The following is a 25,000-nucleotide window of genomic DNA, read 5'->3' as shown; positions in this document are numbered from 1 at the left end:
AATAGACTCTTACTTACTTCAGACTCACTTTCTGATTGTGTCTCACAAAACCAACAACACTGCTGTAGCTGAAGTGATTATTTGTCAGCCACGATTGTTTGTCAACAGTTTTCTTCCATAAATATGCCACCATAGTTTACACACATCTTTTATTTTGTAAGTCTTGATTTGTCTTTGAATTAGAGCAAATATAAATAGTGTTTCATGGTTTAAATTAAATTTGTGTGCAAGGCTTTAAATTAAATTGGTCAAAGTTCTAATCATTTTGCTGTGGGTCCAATCACATGCTCACTGGCTGAAATGGTGCTGATGGAAGTACTTTTAGCTCCAGATAAAATGTACTCAAGTTCCTTTGTTTCCTTTACAGGTCTTTATTTTTATTTGGATTACACACAGACTGCTGAGACCAAACCTGGTGGAGATGAACGACAGACAGACTACTGATCCCTTTTTTCTTTGTATACACTGAAGGACCTAATCACTGCTTCTGGAGGTGTTTTGATTGTAGTGGAGTTTCTAACAATGATCCTCCCTCCAGGAGGGAAGGGGAAGTGGAAACCTGCAGCTGATACAGGATCAGATGTTAATGTGAAGATGTTCTGATGCACTGATGAGCGTTCACATGGTGACATGTGGAACTGGGACAAACTGGACATATTTCTGCTCACATACCAGGATCTACTCATACTTGTGTTCTTTCATGGTCAGTATAAGGGTAAGGTGTGTGTGTGTGTGTGTGTGTGTGTGTGTACATAGTGTGTGTATGGTATATATGCAGAAGATCTCTTCTGTCCATCTCAATGACTGTTTAAACTGGAGCCACAGGTTGTGCTGTGTAACAGGACTGTGTTCTTTTGAACTCACCACAAACACACAGCTTGGAAATAAACAATGGGCTGATGATTAAAATCTCATTGGAGTTTTAGTCCAACTTTCAGTCGTGTACTTCACTATTTAACACACACATTCTCCATCACACACACACACAAACACACACACACACCAACATTCTCCATCACACACAAACACACACCAACATTCTCCATCACACACACACACACACACACCAACATTCTCCATCACACACACACAAACACACACACACACCAACATTCTCCATCACACACACACAAACACACACACACACCAACATTCTCCATCACACACACACAAACACACACACACACCAACATTCTCCATCACACACACACAAACACACACACACACCAACATTCTCCATCACACACACACAAACACACACACACACACCAACATTCTCCATCACACACACACAAACACACACACACACCAACATTCTCCATCACACACACACACACACACACCAACATTCTCCATCACACACACACAAACACACACACACACCAACATTCTCCATCACACACACACAAACACACACACACACCAACATTCTCCATCACACACACACACACACACACAAACACACACACACACCAACATTCTCCATCACACACACACACGCACACACACACACACACATTCTCCATCACACACACACACACACCAACATTCTCCATCACGCACACATACAAACACACACACACACATTCTCCATCACACACACAAACACACACACACACCAACATTCTCCATCACACACACACACACACACACACACACACAAACACACACACACACCAACATTCTCCATCACACACACACACACGCACACACACACACACACACATTCTCCATCACACACACACACACACCAACATTCTCCATCACGCACACATACAAACACACACACACACATTCTCCATCACACACAAACACACACACACCAACATTCTCCATCACACACACACACACACACACCAACATTCTCCATCACACACACATACAAGCACACACACACCAACATTCTCCATCACACACACATACAAACACACACACACCAACATTCTCCATCACACACACTCACACACACACATACAAACACACACACACCAACATTCTCCATCACACACACACACCAACATTCTCCATCACACACACACATACAAACACACACACACCAACATTCTCCATCACACACACACACACCAACATTCTCCATCACACACACACATACAAACACACACACACCAACATTCTGCATCACACACACACCAACATCCTCCATCATACACACACTCACACACACCAACATTCTCTATCACACACACACACACCAACATTCTTCATCACACACACATACATTCACAATCTCACACACACCAACATTCTCCATCACACACACACACACACACACACACCAACATTCTCCATCACACACACACACACACACACACACAAACACACACACACACCAACATTCTCCATCACACACACACACACACACACACACACACACATTCTCCATCACACACACACACACACCAACATTCTCCATCACGCACACATACAAACACACACACACACATTCTCCATCACACACACAAACACACACACACCAACATTCTCCATCACACACACACACACGCACACACACACACACACACATTCTCCATCACACACACACACACACCAACATTCTCCATCACGCACACATACAAACACACACACACACATTCTCCATCACACACACAAACACACACACACCAACATTCTCCATCACACACACACACACACACCAACATTCTCCATCACACACACACACACCAACATTCTCCATCACACACACATACAAACACACACACACCAACATTCTCCATCACACACACTCACACACACACATACAAACACACACACACCAACATTCTCCATCACACACACACATACAAACACACACACACCAACATTCTCCATCACACACACACACACCAACATTCTCCATCACACACACACATACAAACACACACACACCAACATTCTCCATCACACACACACCAACATCCTCCATCACACACACACTCACACACACACCAACATTCTCTATCACACACACACACACCAACATTCTTCATCACACACGCATACATTCACAATCTCACACACACCAACATTCTCCATCACACACACACACACACCAACATCCTCCATCACACACACACACACACCAACATCCTCCATCACACACACACACACACACACACACACACCAACATTCTCTATCACACACACCAACATTCTTCATCACACACACATACATTCACAATCTCACACACACCAACATCCTCCATCACACACACACACCCCAACATCCTCCATCACACACACACACACACACACACACAAACATTCTCCATCATTTGTTAATTCAAGATGGCGGCGCGTTCACAACACGAGGCCCAGCGTCTCTCCATATTTTGTGATTTGATAGTAATTTCTCCACTAACTGCAAGTTTATTCACTCTTGCACATGTCTCATACAGCCAACAAACATTACTAGACATCAGTCACAACTACATAGAGGGACTTTCAACTAACTTTGGACTCTATCGTGAGCCGCTGGTTCAGCTCGGCCGGCAGCGAGACCGTAAACAAAGGAGGGAGAAGCGAAACGGCATTAGGGCTAGGCTAAGGCTAAACCCACATCAAACATCTCTCCCAAGCATCTTACTTGCTAATGTACGGACTCTCACAAACAAAATGGATGACCTGCTGCTGGAGGATAACATCACACAAGTGGATTGAGGAATGTAATGTCATGATTTTTACAGAAAGATGGCTCAACATTCCCAGCAGCGCGATTGAGCTCAGGGGTCACAGTGATTTAAGTTTATCTGACTCTTCCTGTCCTGTACTTGTAAAGCACTGTAGTTGTGAGTGTAGAGCTTTAGGTGACACTGGGTCACAAGACGCTCTCATTGGTTGAACATCAACTATTTTGTTCCTGATACTTAATAATAGTTACTTAGATACTAATAGATACTTGATAATCTCATAAAATCCTCACTACTGAACTGTGATGGAATAATAGTGTGTTCAGATCTCTGGGTTTGTGTTAATCTAGTCACTGTGTTAAATAAAACCCTGGGATTGTTCTGGTTATTTCCTATGAGTTTGCTCAGGTGCTCAGAGCCCTAACAGCTTTTAGAACCTGTCTATAGCTGGACATAATGTCCTTATACTCAGTTCTAAAAACCTCTAATTTAGTTTTTCTCCACTTTGGCTCGAGGTTACAGGTTGTTTCTCTCTTGAGGGTGTGAGTATGACTATTATACCACAGTGCAGGTGTTTTATCTCTAACCTTCTGTAATCTGATTGGACAACAGTGTCTAATGTACTAGTGAATATAGTGTCTATGCTGTTAGTCATTACATCTAGATGGTTTGTGTTTAAGGGTACAGTAAGAAGTCCAGACAGATCAGGCAGGTTATTTGTGAATCTGTCTTTAGTGGTCAGAATAATAGTTCTACTGAGTCGATAACGTGGTGAGACACAGTTAGTCTGTTCTACAGGTAGTGTGTACAGTATGAGGTCTGTGATGTCATCACTTTGAGGTATGATATCTATATCAGTGACGTCTATTCTGTGTGATATTATTAAATCTGCTCTACAACAGTTTCAGGATACTGACTGGAACATGTTTGCCTCACAGGCCACATCAGACTGTCACACAGACATTTACACATCATCTGTTTTGGACCATATCAACACGTTCCTGGACACTACCGTCAAACACCATTTCACTACCGTCAAACACGTCAAATTCTTTCCTAATCAGAAGCTGTGGATGAACTCTGAAGTCCGTCTCCTGTTGAAAGCAAGAGATGCTGCTTTTAAATCTGGCAACGCAGAGGACTACAACAGAGCCAGGGCCAACCTGAAAAGAGGCATCAGGAGCCAAACATACAAAATCCACATAGAAGAGCACTTCCACAACTCTGACCACAGACGAATGTGAAACGGCATCCAGACCGTCACAGACTACAAACCAACACCTCGACTTCCTACCAGACGAACTCGATCACTTTTTTGCTCATTTTGATCAAGACTTGGGACATTTCACCTCAACCGCTGACTCTTCTACTGCTCACAGTTCACTTTCACTCTTAACAACGGACATCTATTCAGAGTTTAGCAGAGTGGATGCAGGCAAGGCAGCTGGTCCAGACGGCATACCGGGATGTGTTCTCAGAGCATGCGCTGGACAACTGGCACAGGTTTTCACTGACATTTTCAACCGGTCATTGACCCAAGCCACGGTTCCTACATGCCTGAAGACTACAACCATCATACCAGTGCCTAAGCACTCAGTTACCGAATGTCTGAATGACTTTTGCCCAGTTGCACTCACCGCTATTGTCATGAAGTGCTTTGAGAAACTGGTCCTGTATCACCTCACTGCAGGCCTACCACCAGTGCTGTTCATTGACTTTAGCTCTGCGTTCAATACAGTCCTCCCACTGTACTGAGCTCACTAAGCTCAGTGACCTCTGTATCTGAACCTGCGCTTGCAGATGGATTCTGTACTTTCTCACCAACAGACCTCAATCTGTTAGGTTGGGCAAACAGGTATCCTTAACCCTCATTCTGAACACTGGCATTCCACAGGGCTGTGTTCTGAGCCCACTACTCAACTCCCTGTTCATCCACAACTGTGCTCCTCTGCATAACTCTAACATCTTGATGAAGTACGCAGATGACACCACCGTTGTCGGCCAGATTAAAAACAACGACGAATCGGCCTACAGGGAAGAGATCTGAAGCCTGACAGCGTGGTGTGCCATCAACAACCTGACCTTCAACACCACGAAGACTAAAGAGCTCATCATGGACTTTCAGAAATCTAACAGCAGGAGACATTCCCCAGTCTACATCAATGGAACTGAGGTAGAGCGGGTCTCCAGCTTTAAGTTCTTGGGAGTTCACAGCTCTGAGGATCGGTCCTGTCACCAGAACACTTCAGCTCTGGTTAGGCACAACAACTCCTGTACGTCTTGAGGAGCCTTAAGAAAGCTCATCTGTCCCCAGGGATTTTAACTTTTTTCTACGGCTGCATCATCGAGAACATCCTGACCAACTCCATCACTGTGTGGTGCAGAGGCTCCACTGTGTGTGAACGTAAAGCCCAGAAAAGGGGGGTCAAAATCGCCCAACGCATTACTGGCAGGTTCAGGGACAGCTTTTTTCCATCCACCATCACACTACTGAACTCTACACTACACCGTTAGAACACTGTAAAAATACAGTATATAACTTCTGTACAATTAAACATACAATGTACATATTACATATTGTATTTTTTATCCTCATTCTCTACACATATTGTGATTCTACATACATCTGCACTATTTTATTTGTGTCTCTATATATAACTTATTGTACATTCTGCCTTTTATATATACAGTATAAATCAAATCACATTTTATCTGTCACATACACACACATACAGAGTAACGACATGCAGTGAAATGCTTTTTACGTCTGTCTGGTATTCATGTATAAAAAGGAATGGAATTAAGGATAAAAATAAAACCAGTTGGAGGTAAATAAATAAAAAGTATAAACTATATAAATATATGTATATACATAAATGTATTTTATAGGCAGTACAAATTTAAATGATTTTGTGATTGTATGGTGTGGTATAAAGTGGCACTGTGTTGTCCAGAGTTAAAGTGAAGATGGAGGGAGGTCCAGTACGAGATCCTGGGTGTTTCCTGGTATAAACTCCAAATGGCACTGAAACCACTGAAGTCGTCTCCTTCGGTGTCGGAGTTAAAGGTAGGGTCTCTGATGTTTAAGAAATGCTTCAGAAAACTGAGTAGGACCCGTGTTAATATACTGTAGGATCAGCTTTCCAGCGCTGGAGAGAACTGAAGGAGCAGGAAGTTGGTCACATATTCACAGATTGGAGTTTCCTGAGTCAATAACTCCTGAGCTAAACGCTGTTACACGTTAGTTTTGATTTTTGTTTTGATCTTTAGTTTGTGGTCCCGACTCAGTTTTTTGAAAGCATTTCTCAAACATCGGAGACCCCACCTTTAACCCGTTCGGCAATTTCATTGGTCTAATGAAAGCTTTATGCTGCCAAAAAACTGAACACGTCACAGAATGTGTTTTTTTGAAAAAAAAAAAAAATTGAAAGCTGGAAAAATATTTTATATTTTAGCCTTTTATTAGCCGCGTCATTGTTTAAGCAGCAAGGTTCAAAGTGTGGGAAAAAAGTTGCGGCTTATAGTCCAAAAAATACGGTTATTATATTAATTCATTACACACAGACTGATATATTTCATATGTTTATTTCTTTTAATTTTGATGATTATAACTGACAACTAAGGAAAATCCCAAATTCAGTATCTTAGAAAATTTGAATATTATTAAGACCAATACAAAGAAAGGATTTTTATAAATCTGGGCCGACTGAAAAGTATGAAGATGAAAAGTATGAGCATGTTCAGCACTCAGTACTTAGTTGGGGCTCCTTTTGCCTGAATTACTGCAGCAATGCGGCGTGACATGGAGTCGATCAGTCTGTGGCACTGCTCAGGTGTTATGAGAGCCCAGGTTACTCTGATGGTGGCCTTCAGCTCTTCTGCATTGTTGGGTCTGGTATATCACATCTTCCTCTTCACAATACACCATAGATGTTCTATGGGTTTAAGGTCAGGTGAGTTTGCTGGCCATTTAAGAGCAGGGATCCCATGGTCCTTAAACCAGGTACTGTTAGCTTTGGCACTGTGTGCAGGTGCCAAGTCCTGTTGGAAAATGAAGTCTGCATCTCCATAAAGCAGGGCGCACATAACACCTGAGCAGTGCCACAGACTGATCAACTCCATGCCACGCCGCATTGCTGCAGTAATACGGAGCAGGAGTTTGGTTTGCTTTGCCTGCAGTAAGTCAGACTTGTTCCCGGTGCATGTTGGACTCCAGCAGGGCTTCCCTTTTGTCACCGGTCCTATTCATTATTTATATGGACAGGATTTCTAGGTGCAGTCGGGGGCCGAAGGGAGTCCGGTTTGGGGACCACAGGATTTCATCTCTGCTTTTTACAGATGATGTTGTCCTGTTGGCTTCATCAAATCAGGACCTTCAGCGTGCACTGGGACGGTTTGCAGCCGAGTGTGAAGCGGCGGGGATGAGAATCAGCACCTCCAAGTCCGAGGCCATGGTTCTCAGCTGGAAAAGGGTGGCTTCTTCAGGTTGGTGGAAAGCTCCTGCCTCAAGTGGAGGAGTTTAAGTATCTTGGGGTCTTGTTCACGAGTGAGGGAAGGATGGAGCGGGAGATCGACAGGCGGATCATGTGTACAAACACACACACCCCAATATTCTCCATCACACACGCACTCACCATCTCATACACACACCAACATTCTCCATCACACCCACACACACCCCCACACACACACACACACACACACACACACACACATTAACATTCTCCATCACACACAAACACATTTCAACACTCTCCATTACGCACATACACGCACACCAACATTCTCCATGGCAAAAAAATATGGAATCAACACATTTAGAAGAAATTCACTCTGATTTTGTACTTTATAGCATCTTATAGGATCTTGTGTAGAAGCACATGGTACAGCCAAGGAGCAAGAAAAGAAGTTCCTGGGCTTAGTAGAGAGAGTCTGTAGCTCAGTGAAAGTGTAGAGAGGAAAAGGAGTCAGGAAGAGATGAAAGAGTGCAGGAAGCTACAGAGGACGTGGAGACAGGGTGAAGGTTTAGACACGATAGATAGAGATGTTGGAAGATGGTTTTAGGCAGGATGGGGAGTGTGATAGTGAAGTGTGTGTTATAGTTTAATACAGATCCTTGTTGTGTGTGGTGTTGTGGGTGATTTGAGTCATTGAACAAAAAACACAGTGAATTTAAATGAACTACATCATTAAAACATCATTAAATAAAAATCCTGTGTGATTTTGTGCCTCAGTTCCACATGATTGTGTTTCATGTCTTTTCTTCACGACGTGTTTAGATGTTCTGCATCACTCTGGAGTGTGTGTTTATTTACAGTGACGCTGTCTGAGGGGGCGACGTGTTATCTGACGATAAATCTGTTGTGTTTTGGGGGAAATTTCGTGCCCTTAAAATGGAGTCACTGAGTAAACAAGGGCTTGAGAGCCACTGATTTAACACTAACCCTCTCTCTCTCTCCCTTATTCACTTGCTCCCTTCTTCCCTTCTCCCTTTCCTCCCCCTTCTCATCCTCTCTCTGTCCTTGCTCACTGTGATGCTGATGTGTGTGTTGCCAGGGTCTGTCTGTCTCTCTCTCTCTCTCTCTCTCTCTCTCTCTCTCTCTCTCTCTCTCTCTCTCTCTCTCTCTCTCTCTCTCTGTATATCTTTGTGGTGTGTGTGTAAACAGGATGATGGAAGCTCACACTCTTCCTCTGATCATCACATCATCGTAAGGTAAGACAGTGATGATGATGATGTCATTCCATCCCCTCATCTCTTCCACCATCTCTTCGTCACAGCTCTGTTTCTCTGTATCTCTCTCTCCTCACTCACTCCTTCTCTGAAACTAGCTGATGGTGCATAAGTGTGTGGGTGTGTGTGTGTGTGTGTGTGTGCATGTGTGTGTTCATGTGTGTGTGTGTGTGCTTGTGCGCGTGTCTGTGTGCATGTGTGTGTGTGCGTGTGTGTGCTTGTGTATGTGTGTGACAGATTAGCATTAGCTAAAGCTAACCCCCACCTCACATCCTGATGGCTCCTTGTTTTGGACTCAGTGTACAATCGAACTCTTCCCTCCACTTCCTCCTTTATTCCCTTGTTCATTCTTTATTTTTACTCTCTACTTTTCTTCTTCACATTTCCTTCCAGCTTCTTTCTTTATTCTGCCTTCACTCATGTTACATTGTTCCTTCCTCACTTCCTACCTTATTCCCTTCATCCCTCTTTCTATTCCTTTATTTCTTCGTCTTTAAGTGTATGAGAGGAGGAAGTGTTGTCACAGTGAATATGATGTGTGTGTGATGTTTAATAGCTACATAGTCATGTCTATGTCTGTAGGTCAGTCTTTCCCCTGAGGTCTGGTTTGTGCATTAATTTTGGCACCCCAGTGTCTCAGCGTGAGAGGGTTTAAATGCTTTATCGCCATTTCAGACTGATGTGACCGGTGTGTGTGTGTGTGTGTGTGTGTTGTTTTATGCTGACTCATGGGTTTATTTTAACATTAAACACAGAACCATCCGGAACACCATCATTTCTCTTAGCAGAAAAGACTAAAACTCAGAGCAGCTCAAACTGAAACTACACTTAGCACCGATTGCTAATCAAATAGCTTCTGCTTTACAAATTCTATTCTATTTAATTTTATTCTATTTTAATACGATCCTCATCTTCTCACAAACCCTCCCACACTGTGCTCCTACTCTGTTCCATACTGTTCATTTCTATTCTATTTCTGTTCTCTACAATTATGTTACATTATAATCCAAACTGTTCTTTTTGTATTCTGTTTCTATTTAAAATTTATTTTACATCTATTTCTATTCTATACTGTTATTTTCTATTCTATTCAACTTATATATCTATTATTTTCCATGGTGTTGGTTTCTATCCTATTCTACTTCACTATGTTCTATAGTAAAGGACATTTCTATTCTATTTGACTCTATTTCATACTATTCTGTATTGTTAATATTTGTTCTGTTCTGTTCTATTCCATACTATTCATTTCTATTCTAGTTTATGCTATTTCTTTTAGAAATAAATATATTTAGAATTTTTCAAATGATTTCTTTCTCTATTAATTATTATTTTTTTATTATTATTTTTATCAGAACAAAGTACAGTGAAATTATTCACTGGCTAAAACACAAAAACAACTCATTCCTTTTTTTCACATTTTCTTCCCACAAATTTCCACCCCAACTGAACCTCTCAATGCCAGGGAAAGAGAAGAAAAACAAACAAATAAACAAACAACTCAATAAATAAATAAAAGAAATGAAATGTATTATAAGATAATAATGAGATTAAAATATAAAAATAAATCTGTAAATATAAACTGAAGAGGGCGCTCTCACAGAGGAAGGGGTACATTCTTCTCTACATACACTAATAAAGGGTCCCATGTCTTGTAAAATGTCTTGAGAACGTATTTCATTATTCATCATTAAGCCTTGATGACAGTTTAGGGGACAGTTACAGACGTTACAGACGACGGGACGTTCTCTTTATCTGTGAATGTTGTCACTTGTGACACCAAACAAAGCCGTTATTGGTGAATTTTTAATTTAAATGCAGAGTTTAAAATTCCAAAAATTGAAAACCAAAATTGTCTCAGTTTACATCATGACCAGAACATATGGGTTAAATCTGCTTTAGATGAATTACAATGATCGCAGCTTTCATCTGTATTTGGATATAGTTTAGCTAATTGGGCCTCAGTACAGTGGATGTGGTAGAAAACCAACTGTATAAAATGAAGTCGTGGGCAAGATGAAGTCCTATTTATTCTGTCAACAGATTTAACCCAGGTGTCTTTGTCTTAATCGTCTCTAATGATGTGTTTTGAAATGTCGTAATTAACTTATATATTTTGGAAATGAGGCTTTTGAAGTGTTTAGGATCCTTAAGAACCAAATCTAATCGTTATTCAGGAACAATAGGAACAAAAGTGACAGAGCTGTAGATAACAAAAAAAATGAAATTTGTTAAGATATTTTCAAACCAGATTGTTGTAAGTGGCAAAAATATTTTCAATAAAAAAATCACTACACTTAATTAGACCCGATTGCTGCCATCTAGCTTGTCAGCTGGAAACAGAGGATAGTTACATATGGGAGAAGTCTGTGACCTGAAACACCTGTCTGACATGATTGTATATTTGTATTGATTGTACATGATTGTACAATTTATATTTGAGTCAAAATTACTCCTGGACTTGTAGAGAACTATAATTGTGAGATTCGTGACTTCATTGTTATCAGCACGGCCAAAGGTGTTGATTTGCAAGATTTGGCTTCCGCTTCACGCCTCTCTGTATGTGGAGACTTAAACCAATAAATTACCTTTTGTAAGTTCACTGCCGGGGGACACGGTGTCTTAGTGGTTAGCACGTTCGCCTCACACCTCCAGGGTCGGGGTTCGATTTCTGCCTCCACCTTGTGTGTGTGGAGTTTGCATGTTCTCCCCGTGCCTCGGGGGTTTCCTCCGGGTACTCCGGTTTCCTCCCCTGGTCCAAAGACATGCATGGTAGGTTGATTGGCATCTCTGAAAATTGTCCGTAGTGTGTGATTGCGTGAGTGAATGAGAGTGTGTGTGTGTGCCCTGTGATGGGTTGGTACCCCGTCCAGGGTGTATCCTGCCTTGATGCCTGGGATAGGCACAGGCTCCCCATGACCCGAGGTAGTTCGGATAAGCAGCAGTAGAAGATGACTGAATGAAGTTCGCTGCCCAATATTAATTTTACAAATTTGGAAGACTGAGTCCCCCATCCCATTTTGATCTTTCAAGATACTCTCTACATATTCTTGGCATTTTGCCCCCAATATAAAGTAAGGCAGCAGCCTACTGGTCAATCTAGCCATGGGGGTCATGGTCCAGTGACTTCTGTGCCGGTCCCAAGCCCGGATAAATAGAGAGGGTTGCGTCAGGAAGGGCATCCGGCGTAAAATATTGGCAAATTTAACCATGCGAATCGTCAGTACAAATTTCATACCAGATCGGTTGAGGCCCGGGTTAACAACGACCGCCATACGCTAGATTGACCTACAGGGCGCCGGTGGAAATTGGGCTATTGTTGGTCGAAGAAGTAGAGGAGGGAGGAGAGTGTACAGACAGAGAGAGAAGAGGAAAGGTAAGAGTGAAGGACTGAGAATAGGAACTCTGAATGTTGGTACTATGATGGTGCTATAGGAGCAGGATTCAAGCTGTTTTTATTATGGTGTGGATAGTAAGAGAAATGGGGTAGGTGTGGTACTGAAGGAGGAGTTTGTGAGGAATGTTCTGGAGGTGAAGAGAGTGTCAGACAGGGTGATGAGTCTGAAGTTAGAGATTGAAGGAGTGATGTTGAATGTTGTTAGTGGTTATGCCCCACAGGTAGGTTGTGTTAGAGGAGAAAGAGAGATTCTGGTGTGAATTCGATGAGGTGATTGAGAGTATTCCCACGGGTGAGAGAGTGGTGATAGGAGCGGATTTTAATGGACATGTTGGTGAGGGGAACACAGGTGATGAGGAGGTGATGGGCAAGTTTGGAGTTAAGGAAAGGAACCTTGAAGGACAGATGGTAGTAGACTTTGCTAAGAGGATGGACATGGCTGTGGTTAACATAGAGTGACTTACAAGAGTGGAGGTAGGAGAACACAGGTAGACTACATCCTTTGTAGAAGAGGCAATCTGAAAGAGATTAGTGACTGTAAAGTGGTAGTGGGAGAGAGTGTAGCCAGACAGCATAGGATGGTGGTGTGTAGGATGACTCTGATGGTCTGTAAGACGAAAAGGTCAAAGATAGAGAAGAAAACCAAGTGGTGGAAGCTGAAAAAGGAGGAATGTTGTGAGGAATTTAGACAGAAGTTGAGGCAGGCTCTGGGTGGTCAGGTAGTGCTGCCAGATGACTGGGAAACTACAGCAGAAGTGATCAGGGAGACAGGGAGAAAGGTGCTGGGTGTGTCATCTGGAAGGAGGAAAGGAGATAAGGAGACTTGGTGGTGGAATGAGGAAGTTCAGGATAGTATCCAGAGGAAGAGATGAAGAAGTGGGATATGGACAGGACTGAAGAGAATAGACAGGAATACAAGGAGTTACAGCACAGAGTGAAGAGGGAGGTGTCTAAGGCCAAGCAGAAGGCATATGACGAGTTGTACACTAGGTTAGACACTAGAGAAGGAGAGAAGGACTTGTACAGGTTAGCTAGACAGAGGGATCGAGATGGGAAGGATGTGCAGCAAGTTAGAATTATTAAGGATAGAGATGGAAGGGTGCTCACAAGTGAGGAGAGTGTACAGAGGAGATGGAAGGAATACTTTGAGGAGCTGAGGAGTGAACTCTGTGGAACAGAAAGTAGATAAGATTAGAAAGGATGAAGTCAGGAAGGTTTTGAAGAGGATGAAAAGTGGAAAGGCAGTTGGTCCTGACGACATCCCGGTAGACATCTGGAAGTGTCTAGGAGAGGCAGCAGTGGAATTTTTAACTAGTTTGTTCAACAGGGTTTTAGAGAGTGAGAGGATGCCTGAGGAATGGAGAAGAAGAAGAAGTGTGTATCTTTTGTCCTGCACCTGCCAGAAGGTGGAATGTGCACACAATTATTTATTTAACAGATAAAGTTGATGAGCCATACAATGAAGCTGTGGGAAAGAGTAGTGGAAGCTCGGTTAAGGAAGGTGGTGGAAATTTGTGAGCAGCAGTATGGCTTCATGCCCAGAAAGAGCACAACAGATGCTATTTTTGCTCTGAGAATGTTGATGGAGAAGTATAGGGATGGTCAGAGGGAGTTGCACTGTGTGTTTGTAGACTTAGAGAAAGCGTATGACAGGGTGCCAAGAGAAGAGCTGTGGTACTGTATGAGGAAGTCAGGAGTAGCAGAGAAGTATGTCAGAGTGGTGCAGGACATGTATGAGAGGAGCAGGACAGTGGTGAGGTGTGCTGTAGGTCAGACAGAGGAGTTCACAGTGGAGGTGGGACTGCATCAGGAATCGGCTCTGAGCCCCTTCCTGTTTGCTATAGTGATGGACCAGTTGTCAGAGGAGGTCAGACAGGAGTCTCCTTGGACGATGATGTTTGCAGATGACATTGTGATCTGTAGTGAGAGCAGGGAGCAGGTGGAGGAAAACCTGGAGAGGTGGAGGTTTGCGCTGGAGAGAAGAGGAATGAAAGTCAGTCGTAGTAAGACTGAGTACATGTGTGAATGAAAGGGAGGGAAGTGGAACAGTAAGGTTACAGGGTGAAGAGGTGAAGAAGGTACAGGAGGTTAAGTACTTGGGGTCAACATTCCAGTGTAATGGAGAGAGTGGAAAAGAGGTAAAGAAGTCAGTGCAGGCAGGTTGGAATGGGTGGAGAAAGGTGTCAGGAGTTCTGTGTGATAGGAAACTATCAGCAAGAATCAAGGGGAAGGTGTACAGGACAGTGGTGAGACCGGCCGTGCTGTATGGTTTAGAGACAGTGTCACTGAAGAAGAGACAGGAGTCAGAGCTAGAGGAAGCCGAACTGAAGATGTTGAGGTTCTCTTTGGGTGTGACAAGATTGGACAGGATTAGGAACGAGTACATCAGAGGGACAGCCCATGTTGGATGTTTGGGGGACAAAGTTAGGGAGGACAGATTAAGATGGTTTGGACATGTTCAGTGGAGGGAGAGTGAGTATATTGGTAGGAGAATGTTGGACATGGAGCTGCCAGGCAGGAGGCAAAGAGGAAGGTCAAAGAGGAGGTATATGGATGTAATTAATGAGGATATGAAGCTAGAGGGGGGGCATGGTGGCTTAGTGGTTAGCACGTTCGCCTCACACCTCCAGGGTCGGGGTTCGATTCCTGCCTCCACCTTGTGTGTGGAGTTTGCATGTTCTCCCCGTGCCTCGGGGGTTTCCTCCGGGTACTCCGGTTTCCTCCCCCGGTCCAAAGACATGCATGGTAGGTTGATTGGCATCTCTGGAAAATTGTTCCTAGTGAGTGAATGAGAGAGTGTGTGTGTGTGTGCCCTGTGATGGGTTGGCACTCCGTCCAGGATGTATCCTGCCTTGATGCCCAATGATGCCTGAGATAGGCACAGGCTCCCCGTGACCCGAGGTAGTTCAGATAAGCGGTAGAAAATGAATGAATGAATGAAGCTAGTGGGTGCAAGTGTTGAGGATGCAGAAGATAGGGATAGGTGGAGAGAGATGATTCGCTGTGGTGACCCCTGAAGGGAAAAGCCGAAAGAAGACGAAGAAGAAGCCTACTGGTCGACTGGAAAAAGGATTTTGGAAAGAAAACTGGGAGACTGTGAAACAAACACAATAATCTGGGCAACACATTCATTTTAACACAATTGATTTTACCAACTAAAGACAGATGTATGATGCTACACCATTGGACAACGGATTTGAGTTTTTTAAGTATAGGACTGTAATCTGCTTTAAACAGGTCAGTGTATGAACGAGTAATATACATTTCCAAGTATTTAAGCCCCTAATTTGATGTGCAAAATGGCGGTTTGTCCACAATCTGATCTGCCATATGATTTATAGTGAAGCATATACTTTAAGAGGGACACAGTAACACAGGGACAATTACAGGGACACTGTAACACAGGGACAATTACAGGGACACAGTAATGCAGGGACAATTACAGGGACACAGTAACACAGGCAATTACAGGGACACAGTAACTCAGGCAGTTACAGGGACACAGTAACACAGGGCCAATTACAGGGACACAGTAACACAGGGACAATTACAGGGACACAGTAACACAGGCAATTACAGGGATACTGTTACACAGGGACAATTACAGGGACACAGTAACACAGGGACAATTACAGGGACACAGTAATGCAGGGACAATTACAGGGACACAGTAACACAGGCAATTACAGGGACACAGTAACTCAGGCAGTTACAGGGACACAGTAACACAGGGCCAATTACAGGGACACAGTAACACAGGGACAATTACAGGGACACAGTAACACAGGGACAATTACAGGGACACTGTAACACAGGGACAATTACAGGGACACTGTAACACAGGGACAATTACAGGGACACAGTAACACAGGGACAATTACAGGGACACAGTAACACAGGGCCAATTACAGGGACACAGTAACACAGGCAATTACAGGGATACTGTTACACAGGGACAATTACAGGGACACAGTAACACAGGGACAATTACAGGGACACAGTAATGCAGGGACAATTACAGGGACACAGTAACACAGGCAATTACAGGGACACAGTAACTCAGGCAATTACAGGGACACAGTAACACAGGGACAATTACAGGGACACAGTAACACAGGGCCAATTACAGGGACACAGTAACACAGGGACAATTACAGGGACACAGTAACACAGGGACAATTACAGGGACACAGTAACACAGGGACAATTACAGGGAATCCAAATGTATCTAATTTTGCAACCTGCCTTTTCTGCATCTAAAGAAATAATTACTTCTGGGTTACTCTCAGATGGAGAACGCACAACATTAAGAAGTTTATGAATATTAATGAAGGAGTGGCGGCCCTTAATGAAGCCTGCCTTGTCTTGTGAATTAATATCTGGTATTATATGCTCTATTCTACAAGCCAATATTTTAGACAGGATTTTGAAGTCCACATTTATTCAGTCTATAAGAACTGCAATCAAGAGATCCTTATCTGTCTTCAGGAGAACTGTGATATGGGCCTGTGTAAGACTTGATGGTAATATTACATGTTCTAGGGAATGACTGAACATCTAAGGAAGCAAAGGGGACAATTTTGAGGATATTTTTTATAAAACTCAATGCAAAAAATCCATCCGGGTTTTACCGCTTTTTTTGATTGAATTTTCTATGTCTTGGAATTGCAGAGGTTTATTCAGATTACTCTTCTGGTCTGCTGTAACTGTGGGTAAGTTAACATTAGTCAAAAAAATAAACATAAAACTGTCTTCATGTGGAGATTCTGAAGTGTAGAGATCTGTAAGATGTTTGTAAAACCTGCCATGTGCAAAAACCAAATCAACTTCTGTTTTTCTGTTGATAATAATATATATTTGGTCTTGAGGCTCAGCCTCTCTGTATAGTCCTGCTGTGGGGGACAGAGCATATTGATGGACAGTTTCCTGTATAGATTTGAGAAGTTTGTCCTGTGTTTGTTTCCGCTCTTTACTACGAGAGGCAGAGTACAATGTTACTTCTTCCCATATTTCTACCTTGAATGTCTCCCATAGTAGTGATGGTGATATAACGTTTAATTTATTCATTAATAGAATGTTGTCAATCAAAAGTCTGACATTTTTAAAATAGGAACATTTTTAGGGTTGGAACGATCCATGGCTGTATCCATCACACAAATCACGTCACCACCCAGTATAAGACAGTATAAATTCAAAATCCGTTAACATCATCCCAGTTAGGTTTGTAGACACTGACCAGTACTACTGGTATGTTGAAAAGATGGCCAGATACAATAATGTATCACACTTGAGAATCTGAAATTGTTCCAGATGCAGTAAATAATACTATTTTCTGAATTATTATGTCTGCACCCCAGCCCTATGGTAAAGACTGGAGAGAAAGATCTGGCCGACGCATGTTTTCCGAAGTCGGTTATGATCCTCATTATGCAGATGTGTTTCTTGTAGAAAGGCTATTTTCATTTTTAGTGTCTTCAGATGTGAAAAATTAAACTAGGTCTTTTCACTGGTCTATTTAGATCTCTAACATTCCAACTAACAAAGCGTATTGCTGACCTTCCTGTATATGCCATTATTTATAAATAGTTGTCCATGTACTCAACAACTGTGATAGCAAAAAAATAAGTTATAAAAAAGGTGTGTTGGGGGATAGTCTGGCAAATGGTGAACCAAAACTGTAATACATTCTAGATTTGGCAGTTGAACGTAGATCAAATGAAGCTCACAACAGTCTCTCGGGTCTCGATAATCCCAGACCATTTTTCTGAGGGCTCCCGACGTAGTGTATCCAAGGCTGAGCATAAGGTGCAGTACCAGGTTCACCCATAAGTGTATAAGGGGGCCCAAGGTGCTATTAACAAACCTGTATCACAGGTAGTTACAGTACGATTGGGTGGCCTGCAAATCTGCACAGCCAGACGAAGTACGTATATAATATAGCAGACCAATCATTTAAAGTGTCCCAAACAGGAAAACATCAAAAAAAAGAAAACATCAATATCACATTGACATTTTACATTTACATCATTTGGCAGACGTGCTTAAGTCTCTATCATTGGATACATTAACTCTGGCTCACTAGGTTACACACTTAAGATACCATGAGTCTAAAACGTGTTAAAAGCTTTTATTTATTTATTTATTTATTTACTTATTTTTAACATATAAACATATATACAAGAAACAGGGAAGGAAGTGCTAGTTGAAGTGTTTCCTGAATTTCAGTTGTCCTGAAATCTGAAAGCACACATCCAGTGGTCGGGGTGGTCGTCCTTCTTGTGGTTTTAGACCCAGTGATCGATGTGCTTGTTCCAGTTCAGGGGGCCTTTCAAAAACCTCTTGACCCATGACTTCATTTAGCATCTAAATTTAATTTAGAATTTAACAGTAGACCGGCCTTTCTCACTGTCCTCTGGAATGTTTAAAATCCTTTCTGTGCTCCGTGACGATTCTCCAGGTCATTAACTCAATTTATATGCGTCACATTTTGTTCCATCAGAGTTTTAATAGCTTTTTTGGCACTCGATTTCGACGCCAGAGATGGGGGACTCGAGTCATATGACTTGACTCGAGTCAGACTTAAGTCACAAATTTGAGAAATATTAAAAAAAGACGACTTTGACTTTGACTTGACATTCATGACTTGAGACTTGACTCGGACTTGAGTTAAATGACTCGAAATAACTTGTTTTTTGTTTTATATTTTTTGTCTATTTTGTTTTTTAAATCTGTTTTTAAACGCACACAAGATCGTAATCTAACCACGTGACGCAGCAGACAAGCAGAGGGAGCGCGCGCACTAACTAATAAACCTTAACAGTCGTGACGAAACATGGAAGGCGCTACACCAAAAATAATTAAGTTCGGGTACCGGGATTTTGTGCAAGATGAGAAGAGAAGAACAGCAGAATGCGACCACATCACTCACAATGGAGTGACAAAGTTCTATCTAATTAATTTTTATGTAATGTAGTGTAAATGTTTGGTCACTTTATGTGGAAATGTCAGCTGTTATACAATAACACTTATAATTGGTCTTTAGTGTTAGGCTTTGTGTGTAAAGTGTATGGATCGTTTATGGGGATGTACATATATATAAAAAACATAAATATAAATATAAAAAACTTCAGAGTTGCAAGCAGAGCCATATTCTCGCATGCACACACAAACACACACACGCACACACACACACACACACACACACACACACACACACACACACACACACACACACACACATTCAATTTAAAGGGATAGTTCACCCAAAAATAAAAAAAATCTTTTATAATTTTCTCATCCTCATGATGTTACAAACCTGTATAAATGTCTTTGTTCTGATGAACACACATGTAGATATTTTAAGGAATGTTTGTAACCAAACCATTAATGAGCCCCATTCACTTCTATAGTATTCTTTTTCCCCACTATAGAAGTGAATGGGGCTCATAAATGGTTTGGTTATAAACAGTCCTCAAAATATTTACGCGTACAGAATTTTCATTTTTAGGTGAACTATCCCTTTAATTAATAAATTACACTCACTCCAATCATCTCTCTCTCTCTCTCTCTCTCTCTCTCCAGTAGTTAATTCACTTCAAGGTTTGTGGGATTCAATAATTTACGTTTTTTGGTTGACGTGATTGATTGTTGTTGTTATTCTGTTGTTAAAAAGGAAGGATCTAATATAAGGATGTGTTTCATGTCCCATTAAAAGGGAATGTCTGTTCAAAAAATGCCATTTAGTTGCAAAGTAACCATTGTACTTTTTTATATATACTTTTCGATGGTCTTCTGCCATGTTTGAGGCATATTGAAATTTATTTCAGTTACATTTACATCTTATTCTTTGTAATTTTTATTTTTATTCATTTTTAGATTTTTATTGTATTTACAACTCACCTGTATGTGGACACCTTTTAAAAATAAATGCATATAATCATTTTTGTTGCAAATAAAATTCTCATAGTCCATAAATACTGTAGATTTAACTTTGTTTAATATATACATTTAGTTAAATTATCAAACATCTGTAAACTTGCTAGTGACTCGCTTGACTCAAGCTACGACTTGACTTGACTTGCTTGACATAAAGCAGTGACTTGACTTGACTTGACTTGACTTGACTCTCACAAAAAATGACTCGGACTTGCTTGAGACTTGAAGGTTAAGACTTGCACATGTGTGACTTACTCCCACCTCTGGTCGACGCTAAATTATCGCTTGCGAATGTATCTGTAGTGCACAGGTGGCGGTGAAAACTTTCCACCATCTCTTTTAAAGCATTTACTGATGTCTGAAATGGCACCATGGACTCTTGAATCAGAGCTGAGATGTCCTCTTTTATTGAGACTCGTTGTTTGTTAAATCCATTATCAGCTGGTTCATAGAGACGCCATCGCTGCTAACATTTAACTTTTTGTTGGCGAGGCAGTTACTATCGACTCGTTCTTGCTCATCTTTCATACTTCATTATCCCACTATACCCCATTAAACTTCATTATACTCCACCATACTCAATTATACCCTATCATACTCCATCATACTCCATAATACTGCATTATACTCTTGGCTTTAAAATGGACACAGATCATAAATTGGATGGCCAAATTGTAGCAGTGGTGAAGTCTTGCTATTTTCAAAAAAATAGAAACTTTGGTGACCAGACAACACTTTGAGATGGTAATCCATGCCTTTATTACATCCCGGCTTGATTATTATAATTCACTTTATGTCTTAGCCAGTCTTCATTGTCTCGCATGTAACTGGTCCAAAATGCAGCTGCAGGCCTTTTAACATGTCCACACTACACCAATTCTGGCTTCACTACACTGGTTGCCTGTGTACTTTAAGGTCCAATATAAAGTTAATTTATTGGTTTATAAATCTCTTAATGGCCTCTAATGACCCTATCATACCTCACTGAACTGCTGCACCACTCCTGCCTGCTCGCTTAGGTCAGCTGACCAAATGCTAATTGATACCCGGAATTCAAGGAGGAAGCTCAGAGTGGATCGTACTTTCTCGGTTGCTGGCCCTGGCTCCGGAACAACTTGCCTCTGCACATTAGACAGGCACTTACTCGCATGTGCACAAGCATGATTTATTATTACTATTATTTTGTTATTATTTATTTATTTCATTATCTGTATTTATGATGTATGGCTCTTTGTGTCAGCTGTGGCTGTTTTTAAGGTGTTTTATAAATAAAGTATTATTATTATTATTATTAATAAACCCCATCATACCCCATTATACTCCACCATACTCCATTATACTGCATTATTACTCCACTCAGTTCTTATGCCTACGCTCAATACTTCCTAACGCTCACGAGTACTGATGTGTGTGTGTGTGTGTGTGTGTGTGTGTATGATTGATTTCTCTCCCCTGCAGTAACACGCTGTGATGTTCAGGTCCATCATGCAGCTTGAAGAAACCGACAGTGTGTTTGGTGAGTTCCTGCATCATCAGACTTTGTGTGTGTGTGATTGTGTATTTACTAAGTGGTACATATGGAATATGGTGATTTATATTCTTATGTATTTTCATTTATTTACTGACAAAAAACATATTCATTGTTTCACTTTGTCATTCTATGCAGTGATAAAGTAGAGCCAGTATCTGATGTAATAAACACTTTTCTTCTCGTTTTATTCGTTTTATTCTCACACAATTAATGTGAAGAATTTGTCAAGAGTTACAATTCTTTTAATTAAAGAACAAAATATCATCATTTTATCTGATTATAGTTACATTTTGTGAAACACGTTGTTTCCTCTTACATTATTAAATTAAATTATTTGTTCAGTACATTTCCCTGTGAATAAGCTGTTACTATGGAAACAATAAAGTATCAGTGAGAACATGAATATAAACCTGCTGTACAGTCAGAGCTGCTGTTAGAGAGAATTAATCACCACCTGAACACCAATCAGAGTCCAGACCTCAGCAGCACTGTGTTGTTTACATACATACAGTGTTTTTAAAGTTATTAAAAAATAACTTAAGTGATTTAGTTGTTTTACTGTGGAAATTTATAATTGTTATAATTAATAATCCATCAATCTTTATAGTCGATCTAAATTCAGTAATTCCGGAGACTGAGCTACTGGACAACAGCATACAGAAGAGTCGAGCACCGCTTCCTCTCAAGAGCAGGAGAAACCGACCATCACGCTCCCGTCTGACTGACAGCCTGAGCTCCACTGAGGGAGACGAGGGGCCAGACACCAGGGTCACACACACACACACACACACACACACACACACACACACACACACACAATATAATAATCAATTATTAAACAGTTTTCAGTTTGAAAGCATGTGTAAAGCAATGCTCTGTGTGTGTGTGTGTGGGTGTGTGTGTTTACAGTCTGCAGACACACCCCTCCACTCAGCCCCAATTCACTCGTTCCTCCGTGACTCCACCCACACTCCAGAGCTCTTTCTCTCCTCCTTTGACTCCGCCCTCACACGCCGATCTCCAGAGGACCCTAAAACTAACCGTTACCATCAGCTCACCAACACCACGTCCCATGATGCACTACTGCCCCCAGTCCCACCTTCCCCCTGCAGGTCATGTCCCGAAACCTCCCCTGTGCACTTCCGCAGGAGTCGACGCCCTGAAAGTGAAGGTAAATTAATATATACTGTATATATGTATGTATGTATACAATACTGCCATTTAATACATTTCATAAAAATACAGAGTTTTAAATGCTGTGATTTAAATTGAAATATTTAAATTTTAGCAGTCCACTGTGGCCGTGTGTGTGTTGGTGTGTGTGTGTTGGTGTGTGTGTTGGTGTGTGTGTGTGTTGGCGGGTGGGTGTGTTGTTATGGTGCCAGTGCTTGTGTCAGATGACAGTCAGGATGACAACATAGCCGAGTCTGACAGTCCCACTGTGGTTCTGGATAAAAAGACCAAACGGAGGTTCCTAGATTTGGGGTGAGTGTTTGGGTGTGTGTGTGTATCTGTGTGTACATGTGTGTGAATGTTTGTGTATGTGTATTTGTGTGCATGTGCATGTATGCATGTGTGTGTGTGTGTGTATGTGTGTGAATGTTTGTGTATGTGTATCTGTGTGCATGTGTATGTGTGTGCGTGTACTGTACTGTATGCGTGTGTGTGAATGTTTGTGTATGTGTATCTGTGTGCATGTGTATATGTGTGTGTGAATTTGTATGTGTTTGCGTCTGTGCATGTGTATGTGAATGTGACTAAATGGAGGTTCCTAGATTTGGGGTGAGTGTTTGTGTGTGCATGTGTCTGTGTGTGTGCATGTGTGTGAATGTTTGTGTATGTGTGTCTGTGTGTGTGTATATGTGTGTGTGTGTGCATGTGTGTGAATGTTTGTATGTGTGTGAATGTTTGTGTATGTGTGTCTGTGTGTGAATGTTTGTGTATGTGTGTATGTGTGTCTGTGTGTGTGTGCATGTGTGTGAATGTTTGTGTATGTGTGTCTGTGTGTGTATATGTGTGTGTGTGCATGTGTGTGAATGTTTGTGTATGTGTGCATGTGTGTGAATGTTTGTGTATGTGTGCATGTGTGTGAATGTTTGTGTGTGCATGTGCATGTGTGTGAATGTTTGTGTATGTGTGTATGTGTGTCTGTGTGTGCATGTGTGTGTATGTGTGTCTGTGTGTGTATATGTGTGTGTGTGCATGTGTGTGAATGTTTGTGTATGTGTGCATGTGTGTGAATGTTTGTGTGTGTGTATATGTGTCTGTGTGTGTGCATGTGTGTGAATGTTTGTGTATGTGTGTCTGTGTGTGTGCATGTGCATGTGTGTGAATGTTTGTGTATGTGTGTATGTGTGTCTGTGTGTGTGTGCATGTGTGTGAATGTTTGTGTATGTGTGCATGTGTGTGAATGTTTGTGTGTGTGTATATGTGTGTGTGCATGTGCATGTGTGTGAATGTTTGTGTATGTGTGTATGTGTGTCTGTGTGTGCATGTGTGTGTCTGTGTGTGTGTATATGTGTGTGTGCATGTGTGTGAATGTTTGTGTATGTGTGCATGTGTGTGAATGTTTGTGTGTGTGTATATGTGTCTGTGTGTGTGCATGTGTGTGAATGTTTGTGTATGTGTGTCTGTGTGTGTGCATGTGCATGTGTGTGAATGTTTGTGTATGTGCATGTGTGTGTGTGTGCATGTTTGTGAATGTTTGTGTATGTGTGTGTGTGCATGTGTGTGAATGTTTGTGTATGTGTGCATGTGTG

The 25,000-nt window shown here is 41.6% G+C and overlaps 2 protein-coding genes across 4 annotated transcripts in view; both read left to right on the top strand.

The window, feature by feature from the left end:
• LOC132837673 (suppressor of cytokine signaling 7-like) overlaps positions 1 to 6,361 on the top strand; it is a 16,717-nt gene extending 10,356 nt beyond the window's left edge. For 2 of the 3 annotated variants that reach the window (XM_060857481.1, XM_060857479.1), the window contains one exon: positions 368 to 914. The gene's annotated coding sequence lies outside the window, so the exon portion shown is untranslated. Of the gene's footprint in view, positions 1 to 367; positions 915 to 4,585 lie in introns of those variants that run through there. The other variant, XR_009647554.1, reaches the window with a different exon arrangement.
• Positions 6,362 to 9,221: 2,860 nt separating this feature from the next.
• LOC132837680 (sterile alpha motif domain-containing protein 14-like) overlaps positions 9,222 to 25,000 on the top strand; it is a 22,412-nt gene continuing 6,633 nt past the window's right edge. The window contains exons 1-5 of the mRNA XM_060857492.1: positions 9,222 to 9,360; positions 22,169 to 22,226; positions 22,849 to 23,009; positions 23,151 to 23,412; positions 23,627 to 23,726. Of these exons, the coding sequence (XP_060713475.1) occupies positions 22,181 to 22,226; positions 22,849 to 23,009; positions 23,151 to 23,412; positions 23,627 to 23,726 (569 nt within the window). The 5' untranslated portion in view covers positions 9,222 to 9,360; positions 22,169 to 22,180. The remainder of the gene's footprint in view (positions 9,361 to 22,168; positions 22,227 to 22,848; positions 23,010 to 23,150; positions 23,413 to 23,626; positions 23,727 to 25,000) is intronic.

The sequence above is a fragment of the Tachysurus vachellii genome, chromosome 21 (genome assembly GCF_030014155.1).
Source record: "Tachysurus vachellii isolate PV-2020 chromosome 21, HZAU_Pvac_v1, whole genome shotgun sequence".
NCBI lineage: Eukaryota > Metazoa > Chordata > Actinopteri > Siluriformes > Bagridae > Tachysurus > Tachysurus vachellii.
Note: the sequence above shows the minus strand (reverse complement) of the source record. Positions and strands in the feature narration are given on the sequence as shown.